The sequence below is a fragment of the Chironomus tepperi genome, unplaced genomic scaffold (genome assembly GCF_022539635.2).
Source record: "Chironomus tepperi strain 1889 unplaced genomic scaffold, CSIRO-AGI_Ctep_v1 contig_16, whole genome shotgun sequence".
NCBI classification, from domain to species: domain Eukaryota; kingdom Metazoa; phylum Arthropoda; class Insecta; order Diptera; family Chironomidae; genus Chironomus; species Chironomus tepperi.
In genome coordinates this window covers 865,989-887,312 of record NW_027226138.1, presented here as the reverse complement: position 1 = coordinate 887,312, position 21,324 = coordinate 865,989, and the positions used below count along the sequence as shown (strand labels likewise).

The following is a 21,324-nucleotide window of genomic DNA, read 5'->3' as shown; positions in this document are numbered from 1 at the left end:
AATGAATTTATTTTAGGGGTCGTTCGCTGGTACGATAATGCAAAAAGATAGTCAGTTCCGCTCTTCTTTAGCAAATTTGTTCAGAAAATCAATAATTTCAATGTGAAGAGTAGCAATACTCAGAACATATACTTTTCTCCTTTAGGTAACTTAATCAGCGAATAGCTTCTTATCAATTTGTGTAAAATGAAATTCAGAAGAGAAGGTATATGGCCAACCCAGTGGTGGGTAAACTTTTTCTCGGCAAATCTTAGTTTCAAACCTGGATCAAAACAGTACACGAAATACGGTTCATGTCAATTCAAAAAAATTTGGCATACTAGTGTGCCCGGACACACAGGTTGTCCACCACTGAATTAACCTTTAGATAAAGAGCTTGTAAAAAGCACAAAAATCGATGAAAATCCTTTGAAGTTAAACTTATAATAATGCTATCAATATCCTTTTTCAAAGGTCATTGACAAAAGAATTTACTATTTTAGATTGTCTAGACAGCAATCCATAATTCTCTAATTTCATCTAGATCCAGTTCAGACTAATCTAATGCTTTAAAAAGATTTATCTAAGACTTGACTAAATTTTTCAATTCTCCAATATACAACAGCTTGTTGCTTGTCGTAATTACTCATCTTAAAAAATTCAATCCAACACCTAGCACAACAAGCACACTTGCCACAATCTTGTATACTTAATATCCATTTTTGTCTCCTTTTCATCGTCAATTTCATTCAAAAATATCAAATGATAAATTATTTTACTTACGAATATGATATTTTTTTGGATGAAATATGCCAGTGGTGGACAACCTTTTTTTTTCGCGGCACACCTTGGTGGTAAGCTTTGACCGAAACCACACACGATTCATGAAATTTTCAATTTTTAACGAAAAAATTGTGTGTCGCAGCACAAAGGTTGTCCACCACTGAAATAGACGCAATAACCTTGCTTATCTCTGACATCGGAATCTTTTTTGGGGGAGAAATATTTTTGGCGCCCATGTCTTGTTTCTGCTGTTTTTCAAAGTTTTCTATTTCACTTCGTTGTTTTTTGAGGACATATCGAGTTCCAATTTCTAGCAAAAAAAAAACAAGAATCAATAAGAAGTAAAAAAGTTGTCAGAAACTTCTTTATGCATTCATGACGAGGATTAAAAGATAAAGTAGATTTTGACAAGTATTCATGGGAAATTTCCATGACTTTTTACAGACATCCATGAGAAAGTGCTACGGTAAATTAATTATGATGACTTACAATGAATAAAATAAATTGGAAAATTTTATTTACGGTAATTGAATAAATGCAGAATGCACATTTTACTATAATGGCATGAATGAAGTCACAGCAAGGGGGAAGCAAAGATGCATTTTCAGTAATGAAATCTACCGTAAACTATTAAACAGGAAATTCAATTAGAAAATTGTGCATATTTAAATAAATAATGTCAATTTAATAGCAAGAAATGATTGAATGATGGAAGTGCTGCTTAATTATTATCTTCCTGATGATTTTTCGCCTCCCTTTTGACATCGCAATTCCCGACAAAAGCGGCATAACTTTTCAAGTTTTCGAATGCAAACAGCACCAAGAAAAGTTTTTCCATTAATGAAATTCCCAAAGTTTTATGAGATTTTTAAGGCATCAGTTGAGACTCGTTTACGAAAAGATTTGGGAATCATTTGTATTTTGGTTGTTAAAAAGTGAGATTGCTCATTTATTTATTTATTACCTGTGCGTAACAACCGAAAAATGAGGAAAGTTTTTAATAATTTAAGAACTGCCATCTCAAGTGTCTGTTTTCATCTCTTACTGTACGACTTCATTATAACATGCTTTGTCTTCTTATCGATTGGTGCTGTTTGTTTCTCAATGATTTATCTTTTGGGAAATTAAGAAGCACATATAAAGTTGTTTGAGGCATTTGAGAATCTTCTTATTTTACAATACAATGTACAAGTCAAGCAGATGATGCTTATATGCATAAATTGAAGGCAATCAATTTTTATGCTATGTACACATATGTATGGTGATATTATTTTTATGAAAAAATTACTGCTGCTGATTTCAAAGTAGATTTGTTCAGAGTTACTGTATCTGTGGTTAGAAGGGTCAAGTAGTAAAATGGGCCGAAATCAGTGGTTACTTAGCTGTTATGGCACTCTCATGCATTAACAGACAATGAGCAAAATCACCTAAATAAGCGTGTTTATGACTAGATTGAATCTTGTCTGTTCTGGACATCTTGTGGTCAGCACTGTGACGAAGCAGCTCCATAGCAATTGCACTGTGTTACTCGGACTTAGATTGATGTAGCCATTGGGATGATTCAACCTCTACACCAAGAAAACATATTCTGAATGTTCCTGAATCCTGCTCTTTTCGAGATACTTTTTGCTTGCTAAAACAGCACTGCAAATGCCTGAGACCTGAATTAATCCTCATATCAGAGAAACAACACTGGATACATGATGTATATATCTCATGTCATCATGATAAATTTATTATGAGTTATGAATTTTAAATTTTAATATAGCAATTTTGACCAAAGAGCACGCATGGGAATCATGCATTAATTTTCATTTTATGCTTTACACCACAAAATTTTTGGACATGACTAAGCTTATTTTCGAAGTAAAATGATTAAAATTTTCCACATTTTTCATGACACAAAATAATCATGAAAAATTGAAGCTTGCCTTCCTTTGTTGTTGGACTGCTTGCAGTTGTATTTATTCAGCAACAGGTCACTCACATCACTCAACAAAATAAAATTCTTACATGCTGTGTGTTTGCCTTTCTATTCCTCTTCAGAAAAAGGAAATTTGAGGTGACATTTTCTTCTTTGTGTGGATGTATTGTACTCATGTGTAGCTACTGGAGTAAGAGAAAGTTTTGAAAGACATGCTTTTCTCGTAAACATTAATATTAATCTTACTTTCAATATGAGATACTTGGACTAATGCTCGACAAATTTTCTGGACAATTTGAACCTGATAAATTGGTTAGGGATTATTGTTGGAGATTCAATCTCATTTTACCTTCTTATTTACTAGGAATTACAAATATGAAGAGATTTATTATATTTTTTGAAATGATATATACTATTTGATATAGCTTGGATATAGCCAAAGAGTTGTAGAGTTCATCATATGACTAGAATGAATCAATCAAATCTGAAGTTCAGATTAATTAACATTCTGAAGAAGATGTGGTTTTGGTTTTGAAGGTTTTGGAACTATGCCAATTAGTTCTTCCAATTTTCCATTGCTGTATAGTCCAGAGTATACACATGTACTTGTCCCTAGTACAACTAAGTATGTTGTCACAATTACACAAACCCAGTTTTATCTAGAAACAATGAAAATGCAATAAATCCAATTGACTTTGCCTGGATTCAAACCCGGGTCGATAGGATCGGTTGGCTGACACTCTAACCTGACACTACATAACAACTGCCGTTTTGCTAACTAAAATCCCTTTGCAGTTCCTTAATAAATCTTATTTCCTCTACCCCATCTAATACAAAGTATGAATCAATGAAATATCTAATAAGCTCTATACTTTTGGATATGAAATGGAAGTCTTACATCAAACGAAATTAATTTTATAACCCAGCAGTCATGAGCAAATAATTGTCAATAGCTCAAACTCTTTCCGTAAAAAACAATAAATTTATTCCATCAAAAAGCACAACGTAATTTCTATAGCAATTGAGATCTCAAAGCAAGTAGAGTCAAACAATTCCTCGAGAATCACAAATTTGTGGCTTTTGAAAATTCAATTTGCTACGTTTTGTTTCATATAAATTCACTGAGTGTAAACCTCATTTTAAACAATACTGTATTTGATTTTGTGGTTAAGCGAGTACGAAACTTAATTCTTTGACGAAACAGCAGCAGCAAAAAAATGCTAATTGTTATACTTAAATGTAAGCTCTGAGGCAGGTGAGAAAGTAGTAAATGAGTTTTGTTTCAAACATTTTCCATTCATGTCCTTGAAGTAAGAAGAAGGAAAAAGTTTTTTCCATAGAAAATGTATAAGCATAGCACAGCTTATGCCTTATGTAACAGGATATTTATTTATTTCTGAGGATTTTTTCATCTTGTTGTATATAAGTATTCGGATGCTGTAGTCGTAGTGATGTAGTTAGGGATGTGTTGAATTTGGTGGATCTGCATTGGACACAAATTGCCATTTCCATTAAAAAAGCTTTCAAAATTCTTTCAAAAATTCAAAAAGCTTTCAAAATATTTTTCAAAAAGCTTCCAAAAAAGCTCAAAATTCAAAAATTCAAATCTTTATTTACAATCCAAAAATTTTGTCATTTTGCCAAAATTAAGCCTCTCAAGACACACTTGCTTCCCATATTATCGATCTTTTGTTGGTCTACATCTGAATGCTATATTTTCATCATGCCTTGCAACATGCCGGGTTCCTCATCCCAATTCCATTTTTCCTTAGAATTCTACGCCTCTGCTACATCATCACGTCCTTTACACTTGCAAGCTTTCATTACATTCTTTTTTCTTGCCAAGACATTTCATTCGAAGACATTCTGAAAATGAAATGAAAGGAAAATAGTTTTAGGGCTGAAAAAAAATGAAATTAAATGATCAAAATTCATGAGGAAAGCTTTCGACGGATAAGACATAATAATTTATGGGGAAAAATATCTTCAGCTTGTTGAATATTTTCACGTAAGCACAATAGAATGTAGACAGTAATGAAATGAAAACGTTCAGTACAAATTTTTTATTGCTTTTTTTTTCAATGAATTATTTATGATATTTAAATTCACACTCATACAGTCATGCAGTTATTCCATCAGCTGAGAATATACGATAGACTATAGCAGGGGTGGGCAACCTATTGTGCCATGGCACTCCTTGCTCCGCAGTAATTACGATCGAAACTGTAAAAGAATGCGGTTCATGGCATTTTCTTGAGGACTAGTGTACCACGGCACCCAGATTACCCACCACTGCACTATAGTCCCAACAAAGTTCAACACAACATGCGAATGAAAGTTAAATATTTGATGTACATTTAAGGTACCCTAAAGCATACATCATTTGCCTGTTTTTTCATTTGACGTCATAGATTCTATGGGAAGATTGACTTGTTCTACTTCTTATGCTATAAAAGAAGAGCAACACACAAAAAAAAAATCACCATTCAGCTTTTATTTCATAGATAGATGTGTAAATTGCAGCATAGAATAAAAAACAACGTGGGAGTTTGTTGATTTATGTGGTTGTTATGTATAACGTTTAATCTATATCCGAAAAAAAAATAGCATGATGTGGGGTTTTGTATCACGTCTATTTATTTATCTCTTGAAAATTGAATCACATGATATGAAAAGTTCTATTGATGAGAAATATAAGCTGTGGGGGAGGACTTAATATATTACAATTTTATAAACTCTACATTTTTCCTGATTTTCAAGATCCTTAATCTCTGCGATTGAATTGAGTGACAAAGCTTGTTATCAACTGTCATCTGTGGGTGGTTTTTTGTAATATTTATAAATAAATCGCTGAGATTCAGAACGGAGGATGTAAATGCTGTTTTATTGAAATGGAATCGATCATAAAATATGAGAGAAGCTTTAGTCAATTGCATGATGGTTTTGTCGTCTGATCCTTAATGATTGAAATGTTGCAAGGGAACTTTGAATTAAGATTCTTACTTTCTTCCATCAGTTGCTGCACAGATCAACTGTGATTCATAGTTACTTCTTATTTCGCTGGTCGTACAGATCAGTTGTGATCCATGACCTCCCACAGGAGTCGCCTGAAGCTGGCTCTATCGCTAGCTTCCACTTGCCAATTTTCGATACCAAGTGTAATACTATCTATATCGATAGCTTCCTTCCAAGAGTTCTTTGGACGTTCACAAGCTCTTTTACCGTCCAGAAAGTCGGCTTTGAATTGTGATTCAAGGCTTTCCTTACATCGCTAACAGACAAAGAGTATGCTTTTATGGAACAGAAAGACTACTAAGATACCTAAAAGCGGTCTCTTTGCCTGTAAGGGGATGACTCCTAAATCTGGCTCTATCGTTGTCTATAGCTCGTATATTACCATTAACTAGGTTAATAGTTGACTAGTTAACTGTCTGAATGCGATTTAGCAAAACAAGATCGAGAATTCATGAATTAATTTTTTTTTTGAAGCTTAATGGGTTTAAGTATGAGATCTAATAAAACCATACCCAGAAAGCACTAAGCGCTTAAGGGATACCTAAGATCAGACTTACTGAATCTACCCAAACCACAAAATAGAGTCACACCAGCCTGGCGCCAGTTAGTTATTTATCTTCACTTAAACGCCATGTGCCTTCCGGATTCCTACACAATGTATGCTTAAGGAAATTAATCCTTGAATATCACATTACTTCTGACTTTTCTTTTTCCATCATCTCTGTCATTATTAATAATTGATCTTATTAATGAAAGTGTGCTTATGAAAATATTATTTAGTATAAATAGAGAAGCTCATTAAATCATTATTAACTTTTATTGTCAAGTGAAAAGTTCGATTACTAATGAGATTGATAATTATTGATTGAAGCTTCCTGACAAAATGTAGGTTGTTCTGCCTGTAGGTCGAAGATTTTGAAGTATGGGAGTTATAAAATATTAAATTATGTGAGGGAAACGGAACTAAAGCAGGCAAATGACATGTCGAAGAAACTCAAACAAACATTTCAAAAGCTAATAACAAATAAGCACAAACTCTTACTATATTTACCATCCAAAAGTCAAATAAGCAGCACTAAATTTCAATACAACTAAAGTCAACACAGATCAATGACCAAACAAATTTGTCATACAATAAATACTCGATTCATATTGACAATCATCGATTGCTTATTACTATTATGACATTATTGTCTTGTCTTGATGCATCGTATGAGTAAATGATATCATTATTTGTCATGAGACTGTAATCAAATTGATATTTTAGACACAATTCGCACGACACATTTTTTGTTCGAAGGCATCAGGGGAGTTTTGATCTTGGTACGAATAAAATGTCTTTTTTAATGGCTGACATTATTTTGGATATTCGACTGCTTTTGCCACGCGTCACTCTTTTGACTTGTGTCATGAGATTAATCAAATTTTGCACATGGCAGTTGAAGATTGATTAAAAATTCAGACACAACGAAGCTTGTCAGAATAATGTGAGCTTTGAAAGTTTTATGGTGAACCGCAGATTTTGTGGGGAATTTACTGTAAGCAGATGTATTTATAAAGCCTTGGATGAAATATTTAGTAGCTCTTTGGAATTTTGCGGTCTCCTTTGTATCAAAAGGCTTACTACAAGGACTTTTTAGTTTGTAACTTTCATAAAGGATTTAACTGTGATTTTATATGAATGGTTTAGATTTGAGTGATACAGAGTAGAAGAAGGAGTCCGTCTGGAGGCTGTTGAGTCTCTATTAGGCTCCACGGAATCTGTTAAGTCAAGCCTAATGCCACGTGGAAGTTGAATTCAATATTAGCGACTAATATACTTCCCATTCCTAATAATAATTAATTCTAGACATACTTGAACATTCATGCTAAGAAATCATAAATTCCTACTGTATATCCAGCAGTAAACACGAATATAATTGAATTTACTTACGCAAAAGTTTTTTTATTTGATTCTCACTTTAATCCCTTCCAACATTAATTGTGTTATGACATGAAATGGCAATAATAAGGAGTTAAAAAAGCATGAAAATCCAACTGCTAAAAAATACGAAAATTCTCTTTACACAAGACATTAACTTCTTATTATTCATGCCGCATTTACTCGTGATTCTTTCACATATTTTTTTGTTATTTCGTCGAAAAAAAATTCTTCCGTATGACGTATCATGCAGCACGTGCTATATGTAGATTTATTAATAATATTTTTAAGCTCTTTAATTTGTTGCTTGAAATTGTTTTATCAATAAATAAAATCAGCGATGAAGATAAATTTAATTAATTAGCATGCTTTGTTGTGTATGGATATATGAAGCAGTTAAAGTTCATATTTCACATGCCGGTTTTGTTCAGTGAATTTACTGACTAGAATTGGTGATTCGTTAAGTTTTGGGAAATTTGGATTTGAATTTTTGCTTCTTTCAAGTTTTTGCGTCATTTTTAATCAAGATTTTGACATTCTGCATCTTTTTGACAATTTTTGACTTTTGCATCTTTTTTGACAACTTTTGATTCTTTGCATCTTTTTGATTGTTCTTTATGCATCTTTTTGATAATTTTTGATTCTTTGCATCTTTGTGACAAATTTTGATTGTTTGCATTTTTTTGACAATTTTTTATTCTTTGAATCTTTTGACTTTTATGCAATTCATTCTAATATTTGAAAATGCTGAATATCCAATAAGTATTCAGCACAACGTAGAAAACAAGCATCAATGAGAATCATTAATAAACTAATAATAAGCAAAATAATGAATCTGTTTTGTAAAAAAATATATATCCAAATATTTTTCACGTATTTGCGCATTCATTCTTCTTTTCGATCAGCTATGAATATTTCGTTTTGAGTGAAAATATTTACAGAAAAATACGCAATTAATTTACGAGGATGAATTTCAAAATAAATTCATTGTTGATGCCGATCATCGTGAAAAAATGCATAAAATTGACTTCTTGTCTCGACTTGACATTCATTGAATTTGATAAAGAGCTTCTTGTTTTGCATTTGATTGATGAGGCGAGAAACCAAAAGGAAAATACTGGGTATAGCGGTTGGTTTGATGCTTTCATCCGTTGAATTTATAATGGAGAATTGGAATTTATTTACTCTCAATAGAATTATGTGTTATGCGGTACTTGAGGGAAATTATTGGATCATAATTGAATCAATCAAAATATTATATTGATTTACAGCCAATTCAATGGCTTGCTTATGGCATTAAATACTAATCCCGTTCATTTCTTTTATATTTTTCAGGAACAAGCCAAATTAGATGCAAACAAACAAGCAACAAGTCCAGATGACTGTGAAGATTTATCACCTATGCCACCGACATCAGCACCACCTGTGCGAAGACGAGGCGCATTCTCAGCAGAGCCTGTAACTGAAGAAGATGCCACTAGTTATGTTAAAAAAGTATGAAAAAAATTTGATTTATTTTTAGGCTGTGCAATGGGATTTGTGTTCTGTTTCTGACACTCTAGGATATTTCATTAGAGATTCTACTTGTAATAGCTTATGAGAAGCTGTCAGATTATTGTTCCTTTTCTTTTAAGGAATGACATCTTCCGAGCGACACCATGCGACACAATTTGTCGAAAATAGTAGTCACGGTGTCGTTAAGGCAAGTTTGCGTCTTAACCGTTAATACTGTGACGCAGCAATACCCTTGTCATCATAATGTGCTGCTCGGGTCTGACCTCTGTGCTGACCATTCGGAAAATCTAATTCAATGAAATATTTTCCAAGTTTCAAGTTCAGCATTTTTAAAATAAACCATAAACCTTTTTTCTTATTACCCCATGATCATTTTTGACATGTGGCAGTGCCAGTATCGTACATACCTAGAATAACAATGGCAAAATATTTTCATATAATCATATTACCGGAAAATTTAGTGTCGGATTTTTTGTTTTTAAAAAATCGTGTAAATTTTTCATGTGTTAAAATGACTGACAGTTTTCTTTTGTGTCGTAGATGCCTTTGCGGAAAAAATTCAGCATGAAAAATTAATGATTGAAAGTGCTTGTAAATTGATCCGTTTTCAATGAAGATTAATGAAAATATTTTTTATATCACGTAGAATAATATGTGTTACGCAGATTTTTAGAGAATTTGAGTTCAATGACTATGGAACTGGATAACGTTAACGAGTGTTAAGTGACATTAAATATGCAGAGGTTCAAGTCTACTCGAATTTTGTATGGAGTCAAGTCGACTCAAGTCTCATTTTTATGAAATATTCTACATAGTCGAATTTGAGCTTTGTAGCTTCATAATAAAGTTCTAACTACATGACGCACTACGTTGGATTGTGGTAAGCCAAAGGAATTGCTTTCTAGATCGATTCTCGAATCTTTTGTTCTGTCTGCAATAGATTAGTATCACCTAATAGTTAACATGAACCTCAAAATGCTGTCCAAATAGACGTGTAGTTTCATAATGTCTCTTAAATGGAATTGGACTAAATGGTGTCAGTTCTAATTCATTGATATGTTAAACTAGTGGTGGAAAACCTTTTATTTTTCGTGGCACACGTTGGTGGGAAGCTTTGATCAAAAACGCACTTGACATACGGGTCAAGGCATTCCCAAAAAATTGTGGTGACAAACATAGTGTTCCGGGACACACAGGTTGACCACCATGTTACTAAATTGTAATGATTAAAATTCAAGGAATACAAATCCCATTAAAATACACAATCAAAGTGTCAGAAGCAGATACAACACAATAATAATCGAAATTAATCGCAACAAGAATCCCCACAAAAATTAATTAATCCATAAAATTTTAATTCATTTCCTCCCACAACTAATCATGATAATTAATCGACTATAAATCTCATGTCATGTAAATTTGTTCCTTTAAATTAAAAAATCCCCAGGTTGTACCAAAAGACTATAAAACAATGGCAGCACTCTCAAAAGCCATAGGAAAAAACGTGCTTTTCGCACATTTAGATGAAAATGAACGTTCGGATATATTTGATGCAATGTTTCCAGTAAATTGCCTACCCGGTGAATCCATCATACAGCAAGGCGATGAGGGTGACAACTTTTATGTTATTGATCAAGGAGAGGTTGAGGTAATTATTTAAATTTATTGCATTTATTGAGTATATAAGATGATTTTATGTGTTCACTTCCAATGGTTACTGTTGGAATTGGAATCCAGTAATTGCCTTTCTACGGTGTATCATTGGGAATGTAGCACTAAGAGGGATATAGAAGATGTATAATTTATGAATATGGACTTTTTTCATATAGTCGAATAACCCGCGATAGCTTCAGTGACAGGAGCATGCGACCCGAAATCATAGTATGTGGGTTCGAGTCCCGTTCGGGATCCGTTATTCGGAATTGTACTTTTTCTGTCAAATCCAACAATGACTACTAAAAATTCTTGATATCGCTGCTCAAAGCGGCAATAGATCCAATATTGCCAAGGAATGGAACTTGTTCTTAAATGCGATTTAAAGTGAGAAAATGCGAGTAAATGCACGCAAATGCGGTTTAATATTCAAGTTCCATCCCCTTGGATTTGAAGGAATTGCAGAAAATTAGTTTCAAGGCACTGGTGCTAAAATTGTCATCTGCCCATTATAAAACGGTTACTGTCTGCTGATCAAATCCTCGAATAATTGCTTTGTTCCTTACTGTCGTCCATAGTATATTATTTCGAGTGTTGATGATGATGATGATGTTGAAAAAGCTCAATCGTCCAAGCTTTTTTTGCACAAAGAAGAAACTTTGTACAAACAAATTTTTTTTTTGCTGCTTGTCATGCTTGAATCATCCACACGCATCATTACGATGATGAAGATGAGAACGTAAAAAAGAACAAAAAAAAAGTGTTGTTTTTTTCATCATCAACAGGAAAATTTTATTCATTAAATCGTATTCAAATGGAACTAGATAGAAGAGCTTGAGACAAGGATCTGTCAAAACCGCATTCGAGTCCTTTTCATTTGCTGAAAATTCAATATTAAATTATTCATGGGAAAATTTTCCTCTTCAAAATTTAATGAACCGTCATGGAACAGCAATATCATTGATGCTTACTCATTTTTTCTATCCTTTTTTAGGTATTTGTGAATGCTGAATTGGTAACAACAATCGGTGAAGGAGGAAGCTTCGGAGAACTCGCACTTATTTATGGAACGCCTCGTGCCGCAACAGTAAGTTGAATAAAAAAAATTTGTTTTAATTAGCCAATTATAAGTTTGTACAATCGGAATTCTCGGCATGTTCTGTGATTTTTTTACACTTTTAATTGGAACTGGAAATGATATTTAAATTGTTTGTGAAAATATTTTTCCTACGATTTGATTTATTTGGTATTTGTGTTGCTATTTTTAATTAAAAGAAGTTTCTCTGTTGAGGAATGAAAGTTTGAGCATTAAAACCCTCGTCAATTTCTTAAATGGTTCTCAAACTTTGAAGCTAGAGACAAACTCAATTTATTATAATAGTAAAGAACAGTTGTCTTATTACAGTCTGGTTTATTCTTACTCTTATGGCTCAGTATAAGCTCTTATGGCTCAGTATTAGCTCTTATGGCTTAGTATAAGCTCTTATGGCTCAATCTAAGCTCTTGTGACCCAGTCTTAGCTCTTATGGTTCAGTCTAAGCTCTTATGACTCAGCTTTAGCTCTTTTGGCTCAGACTAAGCTCTTATGGCTCAGTCTAAGCTCTTATGGCTAAGTCTAAGCTCTTATGACCCAGCTTTAGCTCTTATGGCTCAGTCTAAGCTCTTATGACTCAGCTTTAGCTCTTTTGGCTCAGTCTAAGCTCTTATGGCTCAGTCTAAGCTATTATGGCTAAGTCTAAGCTCTTATGACTCAGCTATAGCTCTTTTGGCTCAGTCTAAGCTCTTATGGCTCAGTCTAAGCTTTTATGGCTAAGTCTAAGCTCTTATGACCCAGCTTTAGCTCTCATGGCTCAGTCTAAGCTCTCATGGCTCAGTATAACCTCTTTTATTGACACTAAATGAAGGTCGTCTTCGTGTGCCATCCACATGACTGCCAAATAGAGTGTCGCCAGGTTATTACAGTCTAAAATTCAGTCTGGAAAGCAAAAGCAGAAAAGTTTTAGCACTTAATGTTCAGTAGGTATGAAAAGAGATAGAAGCGAAATAACAGTGGAATCAAGTCAGCATGACTCCTTCTCAATGCGTCATTCAAACAAGAAATAGGTACTATAATGTGTCAGGTACCCCAAAAGCTGAATTTCAAACAATTCTTATTGAGTAGGGAATTAAAAACCACTTTACATTAAGCAACTTCGAGAAGATCAGCTGAAAGCTTAGAAAAATTTACGAATAGTCAAGTTTCATTAAATATTGACACGTAATTCCCTTAAGAGTATATACTAAAAACTTCCCAAGATGAAAATCCCTAACACAACAAACTATAGTTGAAAATTTTATATCTAATAACAAAAAATAATCTCTTATGCCTGACTGCGTTGCTAAGTATTAAAACCTGTAAATTTCTTTAGCAGTGATTGTAACACTCAAAATTCCGTGTAATTACTTCCATTAATCAACGTTTTAAAAATAGCTAATCCAATTTCAAGTACCCAGATTAAGATGCTTGCAAATTTAATTACATTTAATAATATTCTTATTTATACCTTTATTTTCCATTAATAGGTACGTGCCAAAACTGATGTAAAATTATGGGGTATTGATCGCGATTCCTATCGACGAATTCTTATGGGCTCAACAATCAGAAAACGCAAAATGTACGACGAATTTTTGTCACGCGTTTCAATTCTTGAAAGTTTAGATAAATGGGAGAGACTTACTGTTGCTGATGCACTCGAGCCAGTTAGCTTTGAGGAGAGTGAGACAATTGTGAAACAAGGGGAGCCGGGTAATGATTTTTACATAATTGTTGAAGGTTGTGCCACAGTCTTGCAGCAGAGAGGAGAGGTATGTAGACTTTGTGATTTATATCCGCAATTAATTACTGATAATTCCTGTTCATTTCTATAATTGATAAATCCTTAGGGTGAAGAGCCATCAGAAGTCGGTCGACTTGGCCCATCAGATTACTTTGGTGAGATTGCTCTCCTACTGGACAGACCACGTGCAGCTACTGTAAGTATTGTTTATTGATTTTTTTAAGGGTTTTTTATGAGTGACGTTCAGAATTTTGGGGATATGATTACAATGTAGGATCAAGAAAACGATTTCCATATCTATGTTTCAAATGTACTAAGCTCAAGTTTCGATTTTATATGGATATGCCGTGACACTCTCAGGCGGATCTTGAAGCACTCGTTCCTAATTTTCTTGCTAAATTTCATGTTTCTAACCTATTCCTTAATTCAACTTTACCCAGTTCCTTGTTTATTCATGATTATTTCTTACAGGAAGTCAGAAGTAAGATTTCAAGTGTCGAGTAATATATAAGTAATTCTGTCTATGGTTGATTGGCTTGGACATAGACTAGAATTCTAATAATGCATATCATGTAATGGTCAAGGAAGCTACTTACTTACTTACTTCGATGGTCGTCCAGATCAACTGTGATCCATGACCTCCCTCAGTTGTTGCCTAAAGCTGATTCTATCGCCGGCTTCCGTCTGCCAATTGCCAATACCAAATGCAATGCTGTCTCTATCGACAGCTTCCTTCCAGGAGTTATTTGGAAGCTATAACCCTCGATATTGTAGAAAAGACCCTAGAAAGCTCAATTATCAACTGAACGTCACTTGTAAACATTGATATTCCAACATTGCATTGATATTAATCATGATTCATTTCATTCCAGGTAATTGCACGTACTCCATTAAAATGTGTCAAACTTGATAGAGCTCGCTTCGAGCGAGTATTGGGCTTGTGTGCCGATATTCTCAAACGCAACATTACTCAATATAATAGCTTTGTATCATTATCGGTTTAAGAGTTGCAAAAAGAGAAGGATGAAAAAAAAAAAGAAAAAATTATTAAATGCAATGAATCGTAAAAAGTAATATCAGTTTTTTTCTGTTCTTATTCTCTTTTTGTTACGTATTTAAAATGAATTAATAATTGATAATAATAATAATGATAATATTTAATATCATTTTTCATTTATGATATGATGATAATATAGCTAAATTATTATGTATTTAAATTTATTTCATACGCATCTGTTGTCACACAATTATTGCTTCATTTTTAACAGCAGATGACTTTATATTTCTTTATGGGTGGAACTTTTCTTCTGTCTTTATCACTAAATGGGGACAATATACCGTGTGTCCAATAAGTAAGAACAACATTAAGACGTAACATTTCTTCCAAATGTTGACTGGACTGGATGTATGAATGTGCTTTAACATTAAGAGAAAAGTTATACAAAAAAAGTTCTTTATTCTTCATAATCTTATTATTTGTATTGCTTAATTTACCAAAATGCTTTTCATATCAAATTTTCTATTCAATAGAAATCTCAACCCGAGCAGCATATTTTGAAAATGGATGTCATTTGGCTGCCATGATTTGTTACGTATGTTGTGACACCATGTGACATAATGTTGTTGTTGCTGTCATTAAACTGTCATGATGAGTCATTTATGTTGTGACACCATGCGACAAAGTATCTTTGTTGCTGTAACGTTGCTAACATAATGTGACATAAGTTGTGACAAATTGTGACAAAGTGTCTTAGTTGCTGTCTTAATGCGACATTAAAAATTATAACACCACACGACATATGCTTTGTTGCAGTCACAATATCATAAAGAGGTTGTGATTCAATGTTACAGTGTCCTTGTTGGTTTTGCAATGTGACATAGACATAGTAACATCATGCCATGTAGTGTATTTGTTGCAGTCACAAAATGATATATAGGTTGTGATTCAATGTGACATACTGTCTTTGTGACACAGTGTCTTTGTTGCAATTACAATGTGGTATAGAAGATATGACACCATGCGACAAAGTGTATACTATGTTGCATCTACGTGGTAACCACTTGATAGCGACTGTCTTAATGTTTTACTCGGTTTTTCCCATTTTCTTTCTGTTCATTTAGAAAATATTGTCAAATGCACGTTATGTGAAAGCATAAATTTTCTTCATTTCATCTATGTCTCATCACGTTTTCTTGCCATGCATAGTTAACATACACAACAAATTTATTATTTCCTTTCTTTCTCATTTGTTGTGTTCGTTTGTAACGAAGCTTTTATTTAAGGACTTATCAAAATGAAATAAAAAATATATAATACAGTCAACCCCCTTCCGAGAGTGAACTGTTTGGTATGGAATTAAATAGATTCGGTATTGTTGCAAGTATGTATACGTTGATTCTGTGGATAAATGTTAATAAAATTTGATCGACTGTAATTCAATTTATTCAATTGAATAAAATGATTTGGGATGAATTTGTTGGGAAAACTTTTCATGTATTTTGGCATTTTTTACGATGAAGGAAATAAAGTTTGAAAGATTTTTACGAACACAGACTTTGTATTCTGTCAGATGTCAATAAAATTGAGAATTGTAAGTTAAATGATGCGAAAATCCAAATTTTCAAATCTAAAAACTCATTATGAATTTTTGAAAGCCGTTAATTCAAATAGATCGTTAAAAGATGCAAAATTTTGAAGCGAAAGCTGAATTTGAATCTTTGAAAACGGTTAAATTTCAGATGTCTAATTGAGCAGTCTGGTCCAATTTTTGGATATATTAACAGACTTGTGAGCTATCCGTGATTCATAACTAATGATGATGCATCTGAAATTCGAGACTTTTTTCCGATTAAGTCAATTAAGTCTTTCTTCTTCTCCTGAAAATTGGATAATAAAGAGACTAAATCAATATCTATTAAGCTCTAATTTAACCAGGAACTCAACATTCTATCTCTTCCCACACAACATTTTATTCCACCAATAACAATTTCTTTTCATGGTCGATCAATCAATGTTACGACCTTTAAGCTTTTGCAACAATATTGAATTACATCCTGCAGTGATTTAGTTCGCTTTCGAGTAGGGATTAAGATATATCTTAATTTCCTTAATCACATTTTATGCTCAAAAGCCGGGAGAAATAAAAAAAAAAGATGTAAAATGTTGTACATTGTAAAAATTTTTCATCGGTAAATGTGAATGAAAATGAAGACCGAGCTGTATATTATGAGATTGGAGGTCATAAGGGTGCTGTAGTCGTGCAACAGAAGGGGCTCCTTTTGGGGGTCTATATGGGTGCATTTGAAAGTGTTTTGTTGCTTTTGAATGTCAAACCAAGCGACACAAAGTAGGAAGAAGAGTGGAAATGACATTGCGTCGCATGGGTTAGAGACCCGGGGAACACAAATGAAGAAGGCTCCGCTAAAGCTATTTCATCATCTCCATATTTAAGCCGCCTTTGTGTACCAAACTTAGGCGCCTCCCATTTGAAATTATAAAACAGCTCCATGTAGGATCTTTCGTCATTTGTGTCGCACGGGTTAGAGACACAACTTTATGACATAAATGATTGTTGCACGACAGTTCTGCAACTTTCTTGTGATTCCCACATTCATAATGTGCAGCTCGGGATTATATTAAAGGAAAAAATTGGAATTGTTGATGAAATATAAATCCAGAACAAGCAGATGGACACGCTGATTCATGAATAAACATAAAAAAGAATTTATTTTACAAGAATTGATGAAAAAAACTAAAATAAAATAAAAATGTTGTTTGTCAAAATTGAATAAAATGAGAAAAGAAACTTAAATATTTTTTAAAAAAGTCATCATCGATGGTTATTATCATCATCTCATGATGTTTTGATAAAAAAGTGACTTATAATAAATGGAAGTAAATAAAAAAAAAAAAACATTTTTTGTGAACAATACGCCATTATAACGGTGAGAATTTGATGTTTTACATAAAAAAGGATGTCACATAAACTTGATTATGTCGTCGTCCTAACGTGAAAATGTTTGTTGACGTATATTTTTTTTCAATGCATAAGAAACAAAGTTTTTATGAGAAGAGATGAAAAAATAAAGTTTTTTTGGATCTTCTGGTTAACAACATTAAACAATTATTCGATGTGAAATAATGAATATTTAATTAAATGAAAATTTCAACGTATAAATTTTCTAAGTAACAAAATTAAAAGGGTGAATTACTTATCTAGTTACTATTCCATCATCTATAATCGTGTTTGAGTGTAATTAGGTTAAAGTTAAATGAAATTCTGATGAAGGATGGGTTAATCTCCTTAGAAGCTCGAGAAAAATATTCAATTTTGAAGGATCAGAAACTTAAATACAAATGAAGAGTTTAAGGAAAGTTGAAATTGGATAAATTTCAATTTTTAATTCGCATCTTAAAGATGAAAAGATGCAAAAAAGATGCAAAATATCTATTTTGGCGGAAAATCTTCTAAATTTGATTTCAATTGTTCTTTCAGGATTGATTTTAGTTTGAACTTTAACATCTTAAATGGAAAATTGTCTCTTAATCCTAGCTGGCAAAGAGCATGACCTCAACAGCAAAGCAATTTACAAGTAACGCTACCGAGCATGTTCAACTACTGTTTTTAAGTAGAGCAAACTTTTTTCCAGCTAGGATGACTTGCGAATTGTCTATGCAGAATGAAATCTTAAATTTAGAGTCATATTTAGGCGAATCTTCCAGCGCTTTAGTAAGTCCTCTGGGACCGAATCGTTAGGCAATAGCTCGGATATCTTTATCACTCTATTGAGAGTACGAGGGCTCGATTCTCACTAGAGCTCTTTGCTTTAAAGAGCTTTTTTAAAAGCTTCTAAAAATTTCTTAAATTAAGCAGATGGCTCTATTTTTGTAACAATAAGCAGATACAGAATAATTCAATTAATTTTGAGAGATTTGTCTTCTCTTTGCAATCTTTTGAAATCAGCATAGTTACAGAATTAGATATTTAAATGGAAAATTTTAAACACAACAAATGTGTATGACATAACTTGACAATAGCAGATTTAACAAAATTGAAAATTTTATTTAAATTGGAAAATTAGGTTTGCAACATAATTGCCAAAATAATTCGGATTTCTAAGAGTCTTGATCTCGACAAATACTAGATACTGCAACTATGACTATAAGGGGATTTCTTGGGAACACTTGGTCTTAGCATCGGTAACCCTAACTTCAAAGTTATATAAATCTAAAAATCATTCAAAAGCTTAGGAAAGTAATGATCAATCTATAGGCCATTAATTTTTGAAATTGACATGAACTGTACATCTTGTGCGGTTTCAATCGAGGCTTTGGAACAGAAGATGCAGCGATAAATGGAAGATTGCCCACCACTGGTTTAAACTCAAAACAAAATTAAAAATGAATTAACAGTAAATTAGATAAGTAAATTCACCAAAATAATAAAAAACAAAAAATTTACGGCAAACGAAAATTCGCGGATCAATGCAGGACAAAAAAATTAAATTAAACATAAAAAGTTAAATTCGAAGCATTTAAAAATTTCCTAATTCTCCACACTCACATTTTGTATTTCTTTTAAACCTATCAAAAATTACTTCAAACATCGTCGAAAATGCGTCCATCAATGAAATTTAAAAAAACTAATAAAATAAAATGAAGAAATAAAAAATTGTTTTTAGAAGAATTTAATTTGGCTGGCTCCATGAAAAATTTATATTATATTATATACATCATTAAAAATTATACCAATTAAGTAACAAAAAAAATAAAAGCAGAGCTTGAAGTCGACTTAAATTTCATATTGAGTCGAGTCGACTTGAGTCTTCTCAATACAAAATCTGAGTCGACTTCCAGTTCTGAATAAAAGTGAAAATATATCGTAGAATCATATCGAATGACCTAAACAGACATTAGGCATGCTCATGGGTATGCTCACAATATTGAGTATGGTCTATAATATTGATGATTATACTTATGAGCACTTAGATTTAGGTGAGTATCCTCATTGTCTGTTAGGGTGAGTTTGCATCATAGAGTGAGATTTTTTATGAGAGATTGAGGTACAGTAGAGTATGAATGATGCATTTCTAGTTCGAATGATTGACATATATACATAAAAAAATGATTATATCTCCCTATAGAGAAAATGTAGATTTTATTTATAACTTGCAAAAAAATCGAATCGTAGAAATGGCTGTTTGCCGCTGAAATATAAAGTAATTAAAGAATATTTTTGGAAGATGTGAAAAAGACTTGGATTTTTGGATGTGGATAATAAATTGCTGAGATCGACAGCATGCTGAGTTTGCAGATTAGGTTGTTGATACTTTGTAAGATTTATTTGATGCAGTAATAAAAATAAGAACTGTTTGATGATAAAGATATTTTTGGGAAATTTATTTCCTTTAGTGTCAATTGTTGCTTACTTTGTTATTAAGGAATTATTTTTCATAATTTTATTAAGTGAAAGTGATTCCGAAAGTTCAACGGAAAAATCAATTTTGAAATTTTTAGAGCAAATTCAATTTGTCAATAAAAATGATGCGAAATTTTGAATTTTAGAAAATCGTTATTTTTTAAATCTGAAATGTCCGTTAAAAAATAATAAATTTTAAAATAAAAAGCTGTAACAATCATATGTTATGTCTGCAATTTTGCCAACTACACAGCCATTTCCAAGAGCATTGAACTTCTTTTGAAGCAATCCTTTGTTCTGTAAATGTAAAATAAACAGAATGAGTAAAAAAAAAATTAATTAAATTAAGAGAAGAAAATCTCAAGTCTTTTTCGATCTTGCCAAAAACTTTTTTTTACAGAAAAGAACTAAATTTAAAAAAAAGTAAAGAGAAAAATTCTCACAAAAAGTTCTTAATGTATACATGAATATATTTTATTAAATAAAATGAAGAATTTAAAAAGAAAAGAAACTCCTTTAATCTGTAGATCCACAACTTATCATAGACATTTTTCAATTCATTTTTTTTTTATCTTAATATACAATTTTGATTGCTGCCCCTAAACATAATACATGATTTAATTATTTCCAATAGAAAATTTTGTCATAAAAAAGAAATTCTAAAACTGCATAAAAATTTGAAGATAGGAAGCAAAAGTGAAAACAACCAAAAAACAAGAGAAATTACTTATAGCTTTGAAAACAGGACTTTTTAAGAAATGGACATAAGAAATAAAACTTGATAGACATTTTGCACTTTTCAATAAAAAATTTAAAGAATCTTAGCAAGAAAACTTTTTTAATTTTCAATAAAATCATGAATAAGCATAAATAGAATAGAAGTGGTCACTCGTGACTATCGAAAGCTGATTGTCAATGGATAGAAAAACAAGATTAAAAGTTGTTTGAAAAATAACGGTCAAAAATATTTGAAAATCAAAATGTGTCTTTGAAAACTTTTGGACGGTTAATTTTTAAAAAAATCATGACCGTTATTTTTCAAACAATTTTCCTCACAAAATTTGAATTATTTTCGACCGTTAAATTTTGAAAATGAATTTTACGCGATTTTTGCTATTCTGTCCATAAAAAGTGTGTCAGCGAAAAAAAAAGGTGAAGTAGATACTGGGGAAAATATAAATTTGTTTCTTGGAACAATTCTTATGAGACATTTTAAGTTTCAAAAAATGAATAATAAAATACTGATGATAAAAATGATGAAAACTTTACTGTGAAAAATCATGGAAATTTTGATGTATA

General features: G+C 32.2%; 1 protein-coding gene across 4 annotated transcripts in view; it reads left to right on the top strand.

Annotated features, from left to right (window-relative positions):
- Nucleotides 1-21,288, top strand: part of Pka-R1 (protein kinase, cAMP-dependent, regulatory subunit type 1) — a 72,609-nt gene extending 51,321 nt beyond the window's left edge. For all 4 annotated transcript variants that reach the window (XM_070643741.1, XM_070643746.1, XM_070643761.1 and 1 more), the window contains 6 exons: nucleotides 8,958-9,116; nucleotides 10,585-10,785; nucleotides 11,785-11,877; nucleotides 13,353-13,634; nucleotides 13,713-13,802; nucleotides 14,479-21,288. In XM_070643741.1, the coding sequence (XP_070499842.1) occupies nucleotides 8,958-9,116; nucleotides 10,585-10,785; nucleotides 11,785-11,877; nucleotides 13,353-13,634; nucleotides 13,713-13,802; nucleotides 14,479-14,610 (957 nt within the window). In that variant the 3' untranslated portion in view covers nucleotides 14,611-21,288. The remainder of the gene's footprint in view (nucleotides 1-8,957; nucleotides 9,117-10,584; nucleotides 10,786-11,784; nucleotides 11,878-13,352; nucleotides 13,635-13,712; nucleotides 13,803-14,478) is intronic.
- Nucleotides 21,289-21,324: the final 36 nt, after the last annotated feature.